Source organism: Triturus cristatus, chromosome 4_2 (genome assembly GCF_964204655.1).
Source record: "Triturus cristatus chromosome 4_2, aTriCri1.1, whole genome shotgun sequence".
Classification (NCBI taxonomy): Eukaryota; Metazoa; Chordata; class Amphibia; order Caudata; family Salamandridae; genus Triturus; species Triturus cristatus.
In genome coordinates, this window is record NC_140586.1 from 419,276,636 (window position 1) to 419,298,392 (window position 21,757).

The 21,757-nt window shown below is 46.0% G+C and overlaps 1 protein-coding gene across 1 annotated transcript in view; it reads left to right on the top strand.

Annotated features, from left to right (window-relative positions):
- Nucleotides 1–21,757, top strand: part of RTCA (RNA 3'-terminal phosphate cyclase) — a 104,328-nt gene that overhangs the window by 36,170 nt on the left and 46,401 nt on the right. Inside the window, exons 7-8 of the mRNA XM_085601897.1 lie at nt 7,546–7,687; nt 7,883–8,007. Coding sequence (XP_085458023.1) covers nt 7,546–7,687; nt 7,883–8,007 — 267 coding nt within the window. The remainder of the gene's footprint in view (nt 1–7,545; nt 7,688–7,882; nt 8,008–21,757) is intronic.

Here is a 21,757-nt window from a genome sequence, read left to right on the forward strand (position 1 = left end):
CCTGTATCACTTTGCATGAGGAAGGTGAGATATGCCACTGTGTCTGCATGAGCGTAGTCAATTGGGATACTACGAGTGCACGAGCATAGTTGTGCCTCTGAACCTGCGTGTGGTTAATGAGATGTGGCACTGTGCTGGCACGAACGGGGTAAGCTGGGATTTTGTGTCTGCACAAGGGTGGTGTCCTGTGTAACAGTGTCTGCGCAAGAAGGTTGTGCTATAATACTGTGCTCTCTGTGCCACGGTGTTTGCACGAAGGTGGTGAAAGGTGCCAGTGTGCCTGCTGGAGAACGATTGTGCCGCTGACTGGGAAGAGTACGTAGGGGGCACACAGTGGCGAATGGCAAGAGATGCATGCATGGTAATTAAGTTGTACAGCATGTATGCATACGATTTATGCGTTGGGCTGACGCGAGGGTGATCGGGCACACTATTGTTTGAAAAGATTGAGGAGTCATTCGAGCAGAGAAGTAAACGGCGCATAGAACACTGTAAACGTGCTGTTATTAAATAAAGCATCACGTGAAAACATAGGGAAAAACAATCACCTGACAACTCTGTCGGTTCTAAAGCCAAATAGATTAAAATCCGCTTACCCGTATAGAAGAACAGAGCGTCCCTCGTCTGAGTAACGCGCTAGGAGATTTCCAATGTAACCGGAACTAAGGAAGCTCGCCAGAGTTTTGAATAGTGCTGCACATAGAAAGAGGACTAACCATTTATGACCAGATCGTGCGCCATGTTGGAAGAAACGAGTTTACATATACGTGTATACAACATGCTGCTACATTGAATGTCAACTTTAATAATAGCGTTTAACCTGCTGATATTATGGAAACCGATGCCATGTGACAAGGCTATGACTATTGACTATTAAAACATGACTCGGTTATAGAAAAACTGAAACACTACCTTTGATCTAGGTACAGTAGCAAAGTGATCACACTGAATTCAGATGACCGGTTTAACAAGCATTGGCCGTGCGGCCGTGAAAGTGATCGCGATCACGCGCTGTAAGGGTGCCCGCGAGCGATGCACTTAATGAGGAAGGGAGATGAAAGCCAGATGGCGAGAGAAGAAAGCCAGATGGCGCCTGTGCGCGTAACCGCACGCTTTAGGCCACACAAAAAGCATGTGGTCGGATTTTTGAAGCCCACTAACTAAAAGTCCCGCCAGACAGCGCATGCGCTGGCTCAGGCGAGACCTAAAAAAAGGACCATGATGCATCCAGCACTGCTGCATTTTTTGTTATAAAGTGTCCTGGTTGCATTGCAGTGCCTTTTTAAAATTAGTTTTAGCCACATTGCAGAGCATCTGCACTGTTGTACAGCATGGTAACAGAGCATTGGCAAAGCCATTAGCTCTTATAGGTGAGACCTATTGCCTTTACCAATGCTTGTTTAAAAAATATATATGTTTTTATTGAACGTGTATGACCATAATATTCAAAGGCACATGAGCAGCCAAAACCCATTACACAATAGTATAGTACATTCATATAAACAAAATTCAGCATGCATTTCTTTTGAACCAGGTGTAATCTGTAGAACAAACTGACCTCCAATTCCACCCATCTAAATTTAGTGGGTGGAATTAGAAGTCTGCATCTATTGGCCTTTACTCTGCAGGGCCGTAAGAAGGGCTGAGCAGAGATGAAGCAGTCTCTGCCTTTATTTAACCTATAGTCCGCCCGTCTGATTTAGATCTGCTGCCCTCTAACTGTTCCGGAAATCCCACGAAGCGCACATTATTGTGGCAGGAGCGTTTTTTTGCGTTTTGTGCAGATCTGTGCTGTGCAAATTCACGGTCGATTGAAACAGTCTCTCTTTTCCCCTTGAAAGCAGGTTGTGAGTTATGCATTGCTGCCAGGAGTTCAGCTCTAGAATGTCCCTCTCTCTGTGTCTCCTCTTCATGTTTTCTCTGAGAGTCTGACTGTCGTTTGGCCTTCTGGGGTAGGAACTGGGCAGGGTGTCATCTGGTATCAGGCCAGCCACAGTAAATGTATCTTGTCCCAATTGTTCCAAGGTATTCGTGCCTTAGTAGTTTAGTCAGGCCCGTCAGCTCCCCTAGAGCAAGTACATTGGGAGCCATCCATGCCAGCCTTCGGCCAATCCCAATGTAATCTGTAGGGCTTATGGGTGACACCAAAGGCCAGCTCTCTCTCTCTCTCTCTCTCTCTCGCACAGCCTGAGGGCAGAGTGCTTCCGCTCTCCCGTGGCGCGGTCACGATTCCAGGCCCGCTGCTTGTAGCTCATGTGCCCCCAGGGAAGCATCATCTGGTCAGCGCCTCGTCTGGACTTTGTTTCAGCTCCCTCTTCCATCACAGGTCGTATGTTGCTCAGCAGGTCTCCCATACACAGGGCACCTTGGTAGGACAGGCTCAGGCCCAGAAAACCTTAGGCTCCCTCAGGGCACAGCTGTGTCTTCATGGCCTGTGCAAGGTGACCTTCGGCTTCCCCAGCGGGCCATCATGTTCCTGGCAGCTGTTACATGCTGCACTTCCCCAGCGGATGTGTTTTCCCACCAACAGGGTCCCAGCTTCCAAGCCACGTGTCTGTACCTCCAAGATGGCTGATATCCACATAGCTAGCCAGGGCCAACCGGTGTCACCTTGTTAGGGAGTCCCCAGTGCACCCCCTACTACCAGAAAGGATTATGCTGTGAGGGAGCAAGGGGCGAAGACTGACATAATGTTCGATCAGGTTTACACCAGTTTCAGACCGGGATGAAGCACGATGAATCTCGGGCAGCTGAAGCTTCGATATTGTACCTCCGGTTGGCCGTTTTGCTTGCCCACATCCCCACCACTGACCACGTTAAGGAGCCTGTAAAGGTCAGGGTGGCCACTCTTAAAACTTAGAAAAAATATAAGCCTGCCCTGAAGAAATAAAAACCTTTTATGGGGTTCACTGATACACCTGGTCCTTTAACCCAACAAAGAAGAGATTGGCACGGAAGCTGTAATATCAAAAATAAATATTTATTAACCTCGCATGAGGGAGGCTGCGTCATACAGTACCCTCAGGCCACTGTAGGAGACAGTCTAAGGAGTGCAGAGAACAGGGGCCTTTTATATCAACAGTGGTTCAAAAGGAGGCGGTACAAGTACACATGAGAAGAGTTACACACATAAACGGTCATACAGAAAAGGCACAGTCAACAAGTAGGAGGAGTAATGAGTTGCTGACATCAGTTAGAATAGCCTGACAGTTACAGTCTAAGGCAGGTGCATGATCAGCTACAGACTCTTCTCAGCATGTGCAAGGCTCTGGCTCAGTGCTGAAAGAGTTAACTATATCACATGACACACGCAGAATACAAGGGCAGTCAACAGTGAAGAGGGAGAAAGTACATGGCGAGCACATAGCTAACTAAAATGGCTGCCACAAACAAAATGCAGCTAGTTTTCCACAGCCCCTCCGATCTGACTATTCGTGACAAGATTGCCCCAAACTACCTAGTTGGTCACACTACCAGTAAAAGGGCTTCAAATCCAGTTACACTGGATGACCCTCCACCTGATAAGGAGTCTAAGTTGATTGACACTGCTGGGAATCGTGTAGCATTTGGACCAGCCAGTCACCTCCTCTCCAGGTACGAAGGTACGGCCAGTACCACTGGGAGGAAATGGAGGGAATTGTAAAACCCCTCCCATAGGCTCACTGTAAATGCAGACAGGAGTTGGATGCTATGGGGCAAATGATCAGCAGTGCCAACATTAGATGCGCACTCTACACTCTGGATATGGCAGAGAGTGGTGTTAATATCATCATCCTCCAATGCAGACATGCCTGGCTTAAGATGTCAAGATGTAGGCCTCTTGAACGTTCTTTTGATGAAGAACATCTGCTTGTCTCTTAGGTCGACTAGATGCTTGAAAAAATCCAAAAGGATACCTAGATCTCACAAAATCAGTGGATGAGCTACATTCCCTTAGTCCCAGATCTGCTTCCTGTAGGCAGCAAAACAGGGGTGTTGTAAAACCGGGGTGCTCAGGTCAGAGATCCCTGTACAAAGATCAACCACAGTTCTTTTAGGACCACCAGCAACTCAAGACCTTTGAAAGAAGGGCGTGAAGAAGAAAATAACATTGGGAGGGCAGAGGTGGCTCCCCATCTATTTTCCCCGATCACCTAACGCCTGTCAGGTGCGTCATTTCCTCTCCCAGTGGGAAAGCTTCACCTCAGACAAATGGGTCCTTTCCGTTGTGCGGAAAGGGTACTGTATCAAATTTGACACAATTCCTCCCAACATCTAACCCTGTCACCTCTTACTTAGTTCATACCACCTTCACTTACAGAAGGAAGAGGTTCAGGCACTTCTAGCAGAGGGTGTCGTAGAATCAGATCCCCAAAAGGACGGCTCGCTCCAGCCATTCTCCAACCATTGAGCAGGTTCATCCTCTCAGAACACTTTCACATGGTCACCTTACAGGACATCATCCAACTGCTATATGAAGGTGACTTCATGTCAGAACTTCATCTTAAATACATGTATTTTCACTTCTTGATCTACCCTGCTCATCACCAGTACCTTCTGTCCGTTGTAAGTGGACAACACTACTAGTTCAAGATGTTACCCTTCTCAGTCACTACAGCTTCAGCTGTATTTTCAAAGTGCCTAGCAGGAGCAACAGCAGGTCACCTGAGCTGAAACTTTATTCAATTCTTTCAGTACTTTGATGATTGGCTGCTCAGGAGCAGCAGCAATCAGCAATGCCTAGCACACACTCAAACAACTGTGTCCCTACTTCTTGTCTAGATTTTACCATCAGTGCAACAAAGTTGCTTCTTCAGCCGCAACAAGTAGAGCCCTTGCTCATCTCTGTTCTAAATGCAGTAGCAGGATAAGCATACCACAAAGAACAGCGGTGATGGCATTCCAACAGCTGCTGCCATTGTTCAGGCACACCGTCCCACCACTGTTCAAACTGTGATAAATGTTTGGGTATAAGGGCTTCAGGCATAGCTATTGTAGCACATGCCTGGTTACTCGTGCATCTGCTCCAAGAGTGCCTCAAGGCAATGGGCACAGGCAAAAGGGCATTGGGAGGATCTAACTTTAGTAACAAGGGCTCAGCACCGTCTGATTTGGTGGAACAGCAACAACCTGTTGCTTGGCATGCCCTTTCTAGGGCCCTATCTGCAGGGGAACACCACCACTGATACATCTCATGTGGAGTCGAGAGTTATACAAGAGAAACCAGTACAAGGCACCTAGACCTCCGCATCAGGGGCACCATATTACCACACTGGAGCTCCTATCCATCAGACTAGTGATGAAAGCATTCCTTCCACTTTTTCAGAGTAAAACAGTACTAATAAAGACAGACAACATGACAGTAATGTTCTACATCCAGAAGCCGCGGGGGCACCCACACCCCCAAGTTCTATGCACTAGCTCAGGAGATTTGGCACTGGGTACCCTGCAACAACATTCATTTTTTGATGGATAGTTTGCCATGAGTGGACAATGACTTTGTGGACCTGCTCAGCAGGACATTTCAATAAGTTCACGAGTGGGAACCAGACCCACAGGTTGGTCACAAGTACTTTTATTGGTGGGGGAACCTAGACAGTAGTCCTGTTCGCTGTTCCTGGAAAAACAAAATACCAAAACATTGCCACCTGGTACCCACACCTACAGTCCATGGGCAACGCACTGTGGATGAAACGGTCAGGAATATTTTCCTATACTTTTCTGTCTCTCCCACCTCATTCCATACATGGTGAGATAGAAGAGGCAGGCATAAATGACCCTAGTAGTGCCAACTTTGGGCAAGACAGACCTGATTTTCAGTCGTCCTGGAGCGTTCAGTCAATCTTTGGAGGAAGAGAAGGGTGGGTGTGGCAAACTAGACATCCATCCCTTGCATGTGTGACTATAGATAGATGTTCCCCTTCTTCTTTTCCTACTTTTTAAGATCCTACAAAATGTGGGGAAATTCTTGTGACAATGTTTGTCTTAATTGTCCTTCCATGTGGTATAGGTGTAGGACATTGTTCATGTTAATGCGGTCAAATACTGATATGTAACAACTGTACTAACAAATGCCAATAAAAAAAGTTAAAAAAATAAATAAATAGGTGTAGGACATTGTATTGGGATCTGACAGTCTTGACGAAAGCCGTTGACCTATTTGGGCACTTATGACTGACATAAACATATTGACTGAATCGAATTTCTGGATGGAGATTCAATACAAACCTGTTACCATCTCACTATGTGTTATTATTCTTGCCAGAGTAACCAGAAACACAAATTAATTTGGTTGATTCTCTAAACTATTTTACTTTATCTGTTTGATCTATCAGCAATTCTAAGTATAATATCCAGAGTTCTCACTTTGTCGTTGACCCCATTCCGACTAATGTTATGTTACGGATGAGGGAAAAGCTAGATGCTGAATCATGCCACAATATTGTAGGTGATGGCTTCTTTCTAAAAAGGGGGTTCTCCTGTAAATCGATTCTTAGGTATATCATAGATCAAAATATTTTTTTCTCTACCACTGGGTGTTATGGGAGATAAGTCAATCCCCACAAGAACCTTCCACTCAGGCTGGGCTATCTCACTCAGCACCTGGCTCCACTCACACAAATAGCTGAACCTCATGATCCTACGCCTAAGTTCCTAGAGTTCAGCTGCCTCTAGATGAATGCTTAATTATCCTGCGGGAAGCTTAAAAGCTTCTACTCACACTTGTTACGCTGCTAAGTGGAACATGGTTCATGTGTTACTCTTTCTCTAAACAATTAGATTCCTTTCAAGTTTATCTTGTTCATGCATTATTTGATCTCTAAACAGTTAGATCTCTTTAAAGTGTTTATCTTAAACTTGAATTAGAATTAGCCCTTCAGGCCCTATGTTTACACACTACTGTAATAGAGGAATGCATGCATAATACACATCATACCCACAGTGAAAAAGCATTGGTATCCAGATCAAAAGATTCGAAAAATCCAATGTATATTAGGAAAAACTGATTGTAGATGCACCAGTCCAGGCGTCATGTTTGATATTTGCAAAAACAAATATTTGATATTTGGGCACCAGATAAGGCACACTTGAATGCTTCCGGTCTATCAGGAAGATGACATAGAGTACACTTAGGTACAGGTAGTGTACCGTCTACATACAGAAGCCATTGGAAAGAGTACATGGGTAATGCCTGGAATTTTCAGGTATTGGCGGTATGGAAATGAAAACACGAGCCCTGCTGCAATGCTTCAGGTAGGACATGGCCAAGGTGTTTGGAAGGTGATGGGATTAAGACAGCATTGTCTGTGCCGTTTTACCTGATTTCAGAGTAACCTGCAAAACGTTTTTTCATGGCCAGTAGTAAGGTGGCAGTACCATTGCATTTTCTTTTATTTAGCCAAGCACAGTTGAGGTGCACAAGTAGTGCTCAAATCAAAGATGTGAGAGATCAGCTGTTTGTGAAATGTTTGTTGTGCGTTATGTTTTTCATTTATTCAACTGAGTATTGTCTTGTAGATTTTGTGTACTTTCTTAGCAGCTGATGATGTTTCTTTAATTTTACAGAGGCTATTATCCTAGAGGTGGTGGTGAAGTTGTAGTCCGAACATCACCCGTCAAGAAGTTGACCCCAATAAATTTAACTGACAGAGGCAATGTGACAAAAATATATGGAAGAGCATTTGTTGCTGGTGTGTTGCCATATAAAGTAAGTATGATTATCATAGCATATAAATGCCTTGAATGTTCAATAATATCTGTAAGTTGATGTAAAAACTCTTAACAGTTCACACATTTTATAATTTTTTAATAAAACTGTGTTTTTATCAAATGTTTGTCGCATGCAGGCAATAAGACATGCCATGTGGTTTTAACACTTTGTATTCTTTTTTGGAAATGCTAGATAGCAAAAGATATGGCAACAGCTGCCGTTCGGTGCATCAGAAGAGAAATAAAGGATATATATGTGAATGTACAGCCGATTCAAGAACCTAAAGATCAAGCTTTTGGAAACGGAAATGGAATAATGTAAGACAACCAGTTCATTTGTATGTGCATTTAATTCACTTTAAGTGGTATTTATTTTATGAAGGTAGTGGAAAAAGGCTTAGAAATTGGTTTTTTCAGCCCACAAAAATGCTGTATCTTTTTACGTTGTTTTCTAATTTTCTACTTTACTTTAACTATTAATAATCTTTCTGTTAAAAAATATCCTTATCCTGGATGCACTGTGATCATTTTGCTCACAATCACAATGCAGCTGTTACCACACATTACCTTTACCATGCCTCCATTACAACGCAGATGCCTTTATCACGCATGTCTTTACCACACAATTTTTTACCACAAATTTGCCTTTACCACGCATGCCTTTACAACAAAAAGTTTTGTAGGTGTGTTATATATTATAATAGTCTGCCACTGAAGGTGCTCGGTAGGTGAAGTGAGGGAGGAAAAGACAAAGAAAACAGGTCTGAGTCAAGGCTACTCCTTAAATTTTACTGCGTGCTACCATCACCGAAGGAGGGTGTAGGGAGGGAAGTGAGGGAGTTCGGGAGGGTCTCACCCTTTTGTCTAGTGTCTTACCGCCCTTCACAACCTCCCCACCAACCCCACCCAAAAGGTCCCCGAAGAGCCACTTGCCTTGAGCCACGGCCCGTTCCCCGGACCGCGGCGCTGGGACCTGGGGTGTCTTCTCCTCCCTTCAGCCCACCGGGTTTGGTCGCCGTAAAGATCTCGATCTCTCTTCTTGGTCCGTCGTCTTCCAACTCTTCTTCCTGCACTCCTCTCGTTCGCCGTTCTCCTTTGCTCGTCGTCTCTCCTTCCTGCACTCCTCTCGTTCGCCGTTCTCCTCTGCTCCTTGTCTCTCCTTTTCCACCACACGCCTGCTCTCTCTCTCTCTCTTCTTCCTCCGGTCGTGCCCCTTTCTAACTCTGTGTCTCCTCTTTTCAGGCGTTCTGCTTCCCCTTCCGTTATTTGCTCCTCCCCCTCGGCCGACTTGAAGACTAGACCGTCTCCTGCTTCCGGAGCGGAGTTGAGTGGCACGGTCCCAATCCGCTTCCGTTCCGCCTCGTACTCACAGATCTCTCCCGCTAGGAATGGACGTTGGGGCCATTCAGTGGAGGGATTCCTGGACAGGTAGTCGGCACAGCACTGTCTAGCTCCTGGTATATGCAATGTCTGAAAAGAGAAAGGTTGTAGGGACATGAACCATCTGAGTATGCGTTGATTGGAATCCTTGTGTTTCACGAGCCAGGTTAAGGGGGCATGGTCTGTGAGTATGGTGAAGCGGCGTTGTAGTACGGCACCCAGACCGGAAGCATCGGTCTGGAGGACAAAGTGTTTGCGGAAGTCTGGGCAATGCAATACTGGAGCCGTGCATATGGCATCCTTTAGTGCTTGGTAGCTGCGTTCGTGTTCTTCCGTCCACGATTGTATCCGGGATGGATATGTCTTGGTTAGTAGGTCTGTAAGGGGGCTAGCCAGGGCAGAGAAATTAGGGACGAACCTTCTGTAGTATCCGATGAACCCAAGAAAAGTGCGGATATCCCTTTTGGTTTTGGGGTTGGGAAGGGACTTGATTGCCTCTACTTTCGTTAACTGTGGTTTTATCAGACCCCCTTTTATTGTATATCCGAGGTATTGAATGGTATCCGTGACTAGCAGAGACTTCTTTGGGTTTATTTTTAGACCGGCGTCCTGAATAGCTGAAAACACAGCTGCTAGGTGTTTCAGGTGATCTGTCCATGTTGGGCTGAAGACGACTATATCATCTAAATAAGCGGCTGCGTAACCTGTATGGGGCTTCAGCACGCGGTCCATGAGACGTTGAAACGTTGCTGGTGCCCCATGGAGGCCAAATGGGAGCACCCGGAATTGATAGAGCCCGGAGGGGGTTGAAAAGGCTGTTTTCTCTTTGGCTTGGGGTGTTAGGGGTATCTGCCAATAACCCTTAGTAAGGTCAAGGGTTGTCAAATAACTGGCATTTCCTAACTTCTCAATTAGTTCATCTATTCGAGGCATTGGGTATGAGTCGAACTTGGTGACACTGTTTACTTGACGAAAGTCCATACAGAAACGCAGACTTCCGTCGGGTTTCGGTACTATCACTATTGGTGAACACCAGTTGCTTGTGGAGGGTTCTATGATGTGAGCCCGCAACATATCTGTGACCTCTTTTTCTACTGCTTCCCTTCTCGCTTCAGGGATCCGATATGGCTTCAATTTCACTATACTGTTATCTAGTGAAACGATATCATGGTGGGTTAGGGAAGTCAGTCCTGGGGTGGAGGAGAATAGACCAGGGAAGCGGTCAAGCAGGGATGCTAATTGTCTCTAGGGGCCTTTCTGTGTTTACTGTAAGGACTGATTTCCCTGGCTCATTGTGGGTAGTGGGCTCCTCCCATTTGTTTTAGAAGATTAACGTGGTAAATTTGCTTGCCCCATGTCCTGAGGGGTTGGAGAACGCTATAGGTGACTGGGGTGATTTTTCTCTCAATAACATAGGGGCCTTGGCACTTGGATAGTAGTTTGTTCTCTGTTGTTGGGAGTAAGAGGAGAACTTTGTTTCCGGGAACGAACTCTCTCAATCGACTGTTTCGGTCGTAATATAACTTTTGAGTGCTTTGGGCTTTTTCCATATTTTCGTGTACCAAACCCCAGATTTTGGCAACAGCGGATTTTAAATCGGCTGCATATTTGGGTATTGGTTGTCCCTCCTCGTCCTCTGTCTCCCATTGTTCGGCTGCCATGTCTAATAGGGTTCGGGGTTTTCTTCCGAACAATAGCTCAAACGGAGAGAACCCTGTTGATTTCTGCTCATGGGTTCGGATCGCAAACAGGACCAGGGGTAGTTGCTGGTCCCAGTCCCTCCCTGTTTCGGAGATGGCCTTGCGGAGCATGCCTTTAATGGTCTTATTATAGCGTTCCACCAGGCCATCTGTTTGGGGGTGATAAACCGATGTTCGGATTTGGTGTATGCCTAAAATCTTACACACTTGGGACATTAGTCGGGACATGAAAGGAGTTCCTTGGTCCGTCAGTATTTCGGCTGGAAAACCCACCCGGGAAAACAAAGGAATCATGGCTCTAGCTACAGCAGGGGAGGTCATTGTGGTTAAAGGAAAAGCCTTGGGATATTTTCTGGCATAGTCGCTAATTACTAGGATGTATTTATGGCCTCTAGCAGAGGGAGTGAGTGGGCCTACCAAGTCCATACCAGCACGCCTAAAGGGGACGTCGATTATTGGTAAGGGACGTAGAGGGGCCTTTTTGACCCATTCGGGGTTAGAGTATTGGCACCTCACACAGGACGCACAATGATTCGCCACATCATTATAGACCCCCGGCCAGTAAAACCTGCCCAAGAGATACTTCAGTGTATTCTCTGTCCCATAGTGTGATTGTGGGCTAACTGCAGTACATGGTGCCTAAAGGTGAGAGACACTAAGAGCTGTGTTTTGACCCGGTCCCCCTCCTTTCCAGAGCGATACAGCAACCCTTTAGAAATAAAAAAATAAGGTCCTACCTTATTTGCATCTTGCTCCTGTACCTGTTCCCAGGCATCGACAAGGGTTTGATCATCCCTTTGGGCTGAGCGGAAGCTAATCGGGACTGCCTCAACTGGGTCTGTAAGGGAGACAGGAAAAGCGTGATATGATTTATGTGTCTCTGAATATAGTTGTTTTGCTTTCCTTTTTTCAGTCTTACTTTTCCTGTCTTTGCCGGTTCCTGTTTCTATAACACATTCGCTAAAGGGTGCCTCACGTAACCATGATGGGGCTTCTTTTCTTATCTCATTCAAGTACTGCTCGAATTTTGGGTGGTCGGTACCTAGAATGATTGCCTCCGGTAAGGACGGTATTACCCCTACTCGCCGTATTTGGGGATCGTTAGATATATCGAGTAGTACTTCTGTGACAGGGTATGACTTTGTATCCCCGTGTACACAGGTGACTTGTACTCTTTCTGTTTCTCTTAGTTGTGGTTGGGGAACTAGGGACCTATCCACCACGGACACATGACACCCAGTATCAAACAAAGCCTGTTGCTTTTTCCCATTAAGTAGTATCTCCTTTTTGTATCTAGGGGACCCCTGACTGCCCAAGAAGATTCGTCCCCTAGAATACCCTACCTCCATGGGTTCTACTGTCGAGGTTTTGTGGGGACATTGTCGGGCTATGTGGCCCCACTCAGAGAAATGATAGCATTGGGGTCCCTGACTGCCTGGGCTCGGGATGGGGGGAATTGGTCTAGTCTGGACACGGGGTTTTATGTCGGGTCTGGGCGTATTTCTCAGTGGAACAGAGGAAGTCCGGGCTACTCCGGCTTTAAACTCAGGTGATCTGTGGAAAGCACAAGCCAAATCGACAGCTGTTGCGGTAGTGAGGTTAGGGTGTTGTTTCACCCAGGTACGAGTTGTTGTGGGTAGGGCGTCCAGGAACTGTTCCAGATACACTTTTTCTGTCAATTCCTCTACCGTGGATACATGGGGTGTTAACCAGCGGTTCCCCAGGTCTCTGATCCTATAATACAGGGCACGTGGATTGTCCTCAGAGTTCCACCACTCCCTCCTGAATTTGGTCCTGTAGTTTTCTTGATCACACCCTAGCCGTTCTAATATGGCCTTTTTCACGTCCTCGTATGCGGTCGTGCCAGCGGGGTTGGCGGCCTGGTAGGCGGCTTGTAACTCCCCAGCCAGGAGAGGAGCTATGTATTGACTCCACCGTTCCTGGGGCCAAGCAGCGGAGGTTGCTACCCTCTCAAAGTTAACGAAAAAGAAATCGGGGTCATCTCCTTCTTGAAACTTTTGTAGGACTGACCCGGGGACGTTAGGACGGACTAGTGTACTGACAATGGCATTGGTCAATCTAAGTATTGCTGTATCTTGTACTTGCTGGTTGGAGGTGAGAATGACGGCTTGATCCCTTAAGGCGCTATGCAAAACTTCCCTGTCTTTTCGGGCTACTTGGGCCTGTTCTTCAAGGGCTAATTGGAGGTGTCTCTGCCCCTCTGCCAGCTGGTTTATGATGCTCTCTATGGTAACAGGCACGGGTTGGGTCATTGTCGACACCCGGCTTCAATATCCCACTTCTGACACCAAGTTGTGATAGTCTGAAGTCCCTAACGGGGAGGCTGGCCAATAAAAACACGCCGAATGCAAATTCAGTGTTTCTGACTTTATTTTGCCAAGTCTGGAAGGTATGATAGAGTATATCCAGCAGGGTTTGTGATCGAATAATCAGCGGTAATCAACCCCAAAAAAAACAGTCACTGTCCGTGGGATCTTCCTTGCGAGGGATGTCCGCTCCTTGGAGGGATTTTCGCCTTCTGTATTTCAGAGTCCGCCACTGAAGGCTCACTACTCCGCCTCGTACTCACAATTATCTATTGGCGGTCGCCAGTAGATAGTTATAGTTAGGACCGAGTTCCCATAGGAAATCTGAAAATTCTATTTTGAATAACTTTTGCGCCGGTTGACTTATCTTCGTGAAATTTTCAAAACTAATGGGGCGCTCCGCTCAGCTCCTACCCTTAAAGTCTCGGGGTGATTCGTCAAGTGGGGGCTGAGAAAAAAGGGGTGTCCCAAAACGCGTTTTCCCATAGGACCTTTAGTCGAAGGTACAGCCCGAACGGCTGAACAGAATTACTTGAAATTTGTCAAAGAGGTAGTCCTCAGGTCAGGCATGTGCCTTTTGCTTAAATTGTGTAAATCCGTTCAGTAGTTCCTGAGAAAATCAAAAGTAAAATCACATATATATCTGGGCGGAGCCTAACCACACATCTCATCGTGAGATCTGTTTGGCTGTCAGCACTTCATCCAAGAAGTGTTGGCAGCCATCTTGGGACCAATATACATGATAGCACCTCATTAAAAAGCATTGCAGTTAATAGAAGGTTTTAAGACTTTAGTTACATTATAAATCATTTGTTGATGGTACCATACTCATTTTAGGAATTGAGGTGTGTTCTAAGGTGATTTTACCATGTGAAAAAGCCTTCTGCTATGATATCATGAATCATGTTTGAGAGAAAACTATTTTCTCATGCTTTTCCAACAGAGGTTTGGAAGGTGATCTATAAGCTAACTGAGAGCATATTTTCTGTAAATTCACATTATCTTTCTCAGTCATGTGAGAATGAAGTCTGACATTCTCAGTAAAACATGTACATCCAACAAGGGCAGAGACTGTCAGTTGATTCCTTGGTGTTCTACTGCAGCTTCCCAGAGTGTTCTAAAGAACAACTAGAGCGCTAACAGTCCTACTTATGACAAACGTATGGCACACCTGAATCCATCTTGGTTGGAATAAAATGGTAATTCTTAAAACATTTAATTTAAAAAGGAACAAAATGAGGGGGTTCGTTTTGCCATAGAACGTATGATTAGTGCTGCAGAAAGAAAAATGAGGGCACATTTTGAGTGACTTCTCAAATCCTCTTCTATTTCATTAAAAAATTCTGACATGCAGACTGAAACATGCACTTTCAATACCAGCAGCAGACTTCCCTGGTGAGCAGTAGTTTTACTACAGTGATCTAATGAGCAACTAGAGTGCTAACATTCAGAATTTATGGCAAATGTGTGACACATCTGAATGCCTTCTTGATGGAACCAAAATAAAAAACTGAAAGTATGCCCACTGAGGAGACTCCAGTAAATGAGGAAATTAGGAAACTTCATAACAAATAAATCTCCCAAGATGGCCACCAGAGACAAAAGAGCCCAAATGTAGCCCAAATATCACCCAGATGTAGCCCAAGTATAGCCTAATGACAGAATGTCCCAGAGTGTTCTTAAGAACAACTAGAGCGCTTACTGTCTTACTTATGACAAAAGTATGGCACACCTGAAGCCATCTTGATTGGAATAAACTGGTAACACTTAAAACATTTAATTAAAGGAACACAATGAGGGGGTTCATTTTGCCATAGAAATTATGATTAGTGCTGAAGAAAGAAAAATTAGGGTACATTTTGAGTGACTTCTCAAATCCTCTTCTATTTCATTAAAAAATTCTGATATGCAGACTGAAACATGCACTTTTAATACCAGCAGCAGACTTCCGTGGTGAGCAGTAGCTTTACTACAGTGATCTAATGAGCAACTAGAGTGCTAACATTCAGAATTTATGGCAAATGTGTGACATATCTGAATACCTTCTTGATGGAATCAAAGTAAAAAACTGAAAGCATTTCCTACTGAGGAGACTGCAGTAAATTAGGAAACTTCATAACAAATAAATCTCCCAAGATAGCCACCAGACACAAAAGAGCCTAAATGCAGCACAAATATCACCCAGATGTAGCCCACATGTAGCCCAATGACAGAAGTGTGCAAAACATTTATTTTTTGTGTATTTGCAGTTTTATATAGTGCAGACTTGTCAGGTATTGGAGTGCTTTACATGAGCATTGGTTACATCACACAAGATCAAATTAATTTTGGTTGTAGACATGGGGAGATTAAGTGATTTGACCACAATCACAGAATGTTGAGCTGAAGCAGAAACTCCAACCTGGTTTCCCAGTTGCAAAGTCTGCAGCTCTGGAAGTCACACCACATCCTCTCGCCAAGGTGCAACATTTAATCAAGTGGTCAACTGGATAAAAAAACATAAAGATTACAAATAATTGAAAAGTTCTTTGTCGCTATGTGAAAACTCAGAAAATATGTCCTCATTTTAGTTTTTTAGAGCACTAACCATAATTTTGATGCAAATAAGATCCTCTCATATATGTAATTTCTAAAGGAAATACTCTAGGTATTACAGTTTTGATTACATCAAGATGACGTCAGGCGTTCCACACTTTTGTAATAAATATAGAATGTTAGCAATCTAGTTGTTCATTGGGATACTGTTGAGAGGCAGAGGCCAGGGGCACGGACTCTGAAAATTGAAGGCAGGTAGGAGAGTGCAGAGGCAACAATTTGACCACACTGGGCAGGCAGGAAGGGCAGTGGCAGCACAACAGACTGTGGAGGGCAGTGGAAAGGGGGGGCAGGGGCAACAAACCAACAATACAGGACTGGCAAGAGAGGCTGTGGCAATATAATAGACCATTGTGGGCAGGAGGAAGAGGAAGTGGTAGTACAACCATACATGCCAACAGACCCGTTTCAGCCAGGAAACGTCCAATGTTTTTAAGCTCAAATGGGCTTTATTTGATCTGTCTCCTGTCTACAATCTCCTCTTTTTCAATGTAACTCAAAGGGGAAAATCAATACCCCAGTTGTTTTTCAAAATCTCCCTCTTACCAAGTTCAAAATGTTCGCAAGTATGGTACATTGAATCATGGTAGGCAGGAGGAATTGGGGTAGGGACATGGACTCGGATAACAGAGGACAGGAGGGACATGGAGAGGTGCACCAAACTGACCCTACAGGGCAGGCATCAGGGTTTGCAGCAGCACAATAGAAGTGGAGAAGTGATTAGAGCGGCAGACCCTGATGCAGAGGTCTAGCCCGGGACCAGGGTTCAATTCCTTGCCTCGGCGGGTCTTGGGCTCAAAAATTCCACGGACCTGATAATTCTCGCCTCGGTGCCATTCCAATCATGGAGTCCCACTCTGCAACTCTGGGCAATAGCTTGCTTAATCTCCACAACGGCCCCCACAACGCTAAGGATGCCTGGCCTCCACCTTGGGGGTGCCCAGGAGTGGACGCCTCACAGGGAAAGCCAGGATGGGTTCCACAGCGGTATTCGTACAAGCGCCTTGAGACCCTTGCGGGTGAGTAGTGCGCTATACAAGTATCAATTTACACAATACACCACACAGCGCATGCGGGACGGGAGTGCAGCACAACAATCCATAGAAAGCAATAGGGAGGGGACAGGACCATGCACATGGACAACAAAGAACAGATGGGAAAGAGGCAATGGTAGCTAGCTGACCATAATGGAGAGAGAGCTGCAGCATAACAGACCATAAAGGGCAGGAGGGACGGATCAGGGGCATTACAATGGAACAGACAAGCCAGGAGGGAGGGAATAGGGGGTCTGCACATGGAAACAGAGGGCTGGGGGAAAGGTGGCAGGGCAGGAGCAGCAAGATGACCATGGAGGTCAGGCAGGATGGGCACTAGAAACAAGACACACCATGGAGAGCAACAATGAGACTATGGTGGCATACACACAGACCATGGAGGGAAGGTGGGAGGGGGTCAGGGGCAGCTAACTGACCACACAGGGAAGGTGGGAGGGGCCATGGCAGCACAGAAGACCATGCATGGCAAGCGGGTGGGTTAGTGGCAGCACAATGGCTATGATGGGCAAGAAGGAGGGTGCAGGGGCATGCACAAAGGACCATGGAGGATAGAAGGGAGGGTCAGGACCTGGGCACAGACAAGAGAGTTCAGGGGAAGGGGCCTCACAACAGACCGTGCGGGGCAGGCAGGAGGAGCAGTTGCAGCACAACAGATCAGGGAGGGCAGAAGGGTGTGGCAGTAAAATGGACCATGGAGGGCAGGAGGAAGGGGATAGGGGCATGGCATGTGGACATGCAGGGTGGAGGTGGCAGGGACAGGTTACAGTCATCTGACAATGCTAGGCAGGTGGGAGGGGAGTTACAGCTCAACAGAACACTCCGAGTAGATAGGAGTGGCAGGTCCATGGAACATGGTGGGCAAAAAGGATGGAGCAGGGGCATGCACAAAGACATCGGAGGGCAGGGGAAAGGAGAATAGGGGCAGCGGGCTAAGCACAGAGGCTAAGCAGGAGGTCAATGATGGGCCATAGAATTGGGCAATGGAGGGCAGGAGGAGTGGACTGGTACATCATGCTAAATGGAGGGCAGTGGCAGCACATCAGACCATGCATGGCAGGAGGGAGGAGGCTAGTCCATGGATTCAGACAACAGAGGATAGGGAGGAGGTGGATGGGGCAGCAAGCTAACTGTTCAGAGAAGGTGGGTATTAGGAACTTTATTGTTTTTAAAATGTGTGTCTGTGTGAACTTCTTAAAATATGAACAAGTATGCAGCATAATCTCACTTTTATTCCGGAAGAAGAGGACGTTTGTGACTGTGACTCCGGGCTCACTTGGCAGAAACACCCCTGACCCTCCACCCCCATCGCAAAATGTAATGCCCGTGAAAAGGGTAGGTGGACGCAGTGTTATATAGAACATAGTCCTGAGAGCACGATTGAAAATGAAAACTAGATGTAGTATATGGTATAAACTATGCACCAAAAAGTGTGATATAAGATGAACCGGGCGTCAAATATAATATGCAATACATTGTGCGCAATGACAGATTTATTGGTGAGCGTGAGATAGCACAGGCACTAGCGCGTGCTATGCGATATGCGCCTTGGAGTGTAATATGCACAGGGCAGTGTTGTGTAACCTAACTAGTCTCTAAAGTTGTAATATAAAATATGTGCTGGGGAGTGTAACGTTGTATATGCACTGTGACAAAGATATGGATCCCAGATTGTAATATGTATGGCATAGCGCTGTGCGTTATAACATACACATCGAGGAAGGCACGTTAGATGGGGCAATATAACCCGTGCGAAGGCAAGTGTGGCATGAGATATTCACGGGGTGGTGTTACAGTGCACATGGGCTAGAGAGTGTCATAGCATACGCACTAGCTGGTGGAATACAACACAGAGGTGTGAGGCAATCGGCGGGCACTGGTGGGTGTAACAAAGCATTGGGCTCAGCCAGGAGCACGCTGTGACTCTCAAGTGAGGTTTGTCTCCTTTCCAGAGAGTAAAATAAAAAGTATTACACATCCGGCGGTGGATGTGTTTTTTATTAACCGTGAGGGGGGTTTCTTGCATAGTTTGGTCGAATTTTTGTCGAATCCCCTTTGAATGGCTTGGTGTGCGTGTATATTAAATGTGCCCGTCAATAGCTACCCATGTTTGTATAAATAAACGACAAGGGTGTCTACTTGGAGAGTACCCACCGGCGGGGGCGCCGGGATTAGGCACGGTAGGGCGTCAAACACGTCAGAGCTTCACTAGCGGTGTAAATACATTCCATGTGGATTCATTCTATGCATAGTCGCCTTTTAATGAATATCACGCAAATCGTCATGGTGATGGGTACATACGGTTTGTCCAGCATGTCCTAGGTGTTTCTATAAATATATATGTTTTTAAAATAATAAAAAACAAAGGCCGGCCCCGGGGGATGAGGTCCCCGGAGCCATAAGTGGCCTGAGGAGGGGGGCAACGCAGTCCCTTCCTAAAGAATTTAAATTAAAAAAAGGCCATGAGCCGGGGGTTGGGGTCCCCGGGGCCGATTAAGGCCTTGGGAGGGCCAAATTAATTTATTTCAACAAAAAAAATTAGGGTGCAGGCCCTGGGGGATGGGGTCCCCAGGGCCAGTAAATTAGAAAAAGAAGGGGGGCCACACAGCCCTCCTTCTTAGAAAAATAAATAAAAGACCGGCATCGCGCTGAGGCCACGCCCCCTCCTTGCAGCACTCTGCAAACGCGCCCCCTGGCCAGTTGTAAGTTGAGGAATTAATTCCCCTTCAATACTGAGGGTCCCTGAGGGCCAACTAGCCCAACAGGTATATCCAGTGTGCGCCAGGGAGCTGCGTGGCAGACAGGTGTTCTGAGGCCACGCCCCTTTTTTACACCTCTATGCAACGCAGCTCTGTGGCGCTTACTGGAGGTACCTAGTGGGCTAGTTTGACCCTAGGGACCCTTAGGATTCAAGGGGATTTAATCTCTCAACTTAGAACAGCCACAGGGCGCATTTACACAGTGGTGAAGGGAGGGGACGGGGCCTGAGGTGACGTGTGCAAACACGCCCTGTGGCGCGTTTTAAGTTGGGGAAATAATTCCCTTTCAATCCTGAGGGACCCTGGGGGCCAACTAGCCCACCAGGTGCTTCCAGTAAGTGCCACTGCTCTGCGTTGCAGAGAGGTGGTGCAGGCCGTGCCCCTTTTTACACCTCTCTGCAATGGCGCTTACTGGACGTACCTAGTGGGCTATTTTGCCCCTAGGGATCCTCAGGATTCAAGGGGGCTTAATCTCCCAACTTAAAAAACGGCCACAGGGCATGTTTACACAGTGGGGAAGGAAGGACACGGGGACGGAGGTGACCTGTGCAAACACGCCCTATGGCGCGTTTTAAGTTGGGGAAATAATTCCCCTTCAATCCTGAGGGCCCCTGGGGGCTAACTAGCCCACCAGGTGCTTCCAGTAAGCGCCACTAAGCTGCGTTGCAGAGAGGTGGTCCAGGCCGTGCCACTTTTTACACCTCTCTGCAACGCAGCTCTGTGGCGCATACTGGAGGTACCTAGTGGTCTAGTTGGACCCTAGGGACCCTCAGGATTCAAGGGGACTTAATCTCTCAACTTAAAACGGCCACAGGGCGTGTTTACATAGTGTGGAAGTGAGGGGACGGGCCTGAGGTGACGTGTGCAAACACGCCCTGTGGCGCGTTTTAAGAGGTAGCTTTAATCCCCTGCCCTATTATATACTAGGGGCTTACAGAGGAGGTCATGCTGATCACAGGGGGACCCCAACGCATAGTGTTCCCTAGTGTATGTAGGTGTTTTCACTGTATTCTGAGTGTCTTTTAACATAGCACTGGCTCTAGGACTGGTTAGTCAGACTCAGTTACCACCAGTATCCGTCTGAAAAAGTTGAGGGTACAGGATGATTTTGCAACAAGGCTTCTTTCTGCTCTTCTGTTTGTTCTTTCTGCAAGTTATCCTTCTTCCTGCACTTTTCTTCGTCTTTGAGGACTTCTGTTGCTTCTTTCTGCATTTCTTTTTTTTCTTCCTGTGCGTTTTTTCTTCTTTCTACACATGTCCTATCTCTGTAGGCATAGTTAGAAATTAGCATTTAAAAAACCTTTGAAATTCACTGAAAAAACCATAGGTTTCAGGCACATTATAGTTAGGAATTAGCATTTAAAAAACCTTAGAAATTCACTGAAAAAATCATAGGTTTCAGGGGCGTTATAGTTAGCTGGACTTTTCACTCGTACAAAACCATTGAAATTCCCCCGTTATAGTTAGTTCAGCTAACTATAACTCGCGCGCCTGCAATGCACTGCTGTTGACGTCACATATTACATCACTCATGACATGGTCAGTGACATCACTCATGACATCACTGATGACATCTCAAATGACATCACTAATGACATCATCCTTGTGATAGAGTGGCAGACCTCCTCTTCCCCTAATATAACCTTTGATACACACATTCAAAAATAGAAACTACAATGTTCAAAACAATGGACATACCAATACCAGTTACATCAACCTATTCAGTAATTCTAAGATCCATATACACATCCACTCATTCACCAACAGTCCTATACAGTCATTCATACATGTACTCAATCATCATATGTACTCACACACCTATTCATCCTGTTACACAATGTCACTTATCCATAGAGTTACTCACACACATAGTCACTCATGCTAATAAAGAATCAAACATCCATTTACTTGCATATACAGTTATACACACACCACCACACTTCTACAGAAACTTACACATACTTAGTCTTTTAAACAATCACTTATATAAACACATACTTATTCATACAGGAACTCTTTCAATCTCTCACTCTCACATATACTCACTTATACACCAATAGTCACATATACTAGTTTAAAACATATGTAGTTACTCATAAAGACACTATTGAGACTGTCATTCACTCACTAACACACCCATACACACACACTCATCCACCCATACAGTCCTGCACACATGCTGTCTTCAACACATACAAACAGTGAGTCACTCATTCATGCACCTATGCACTACGTAATACCCCCCACCGAACCAT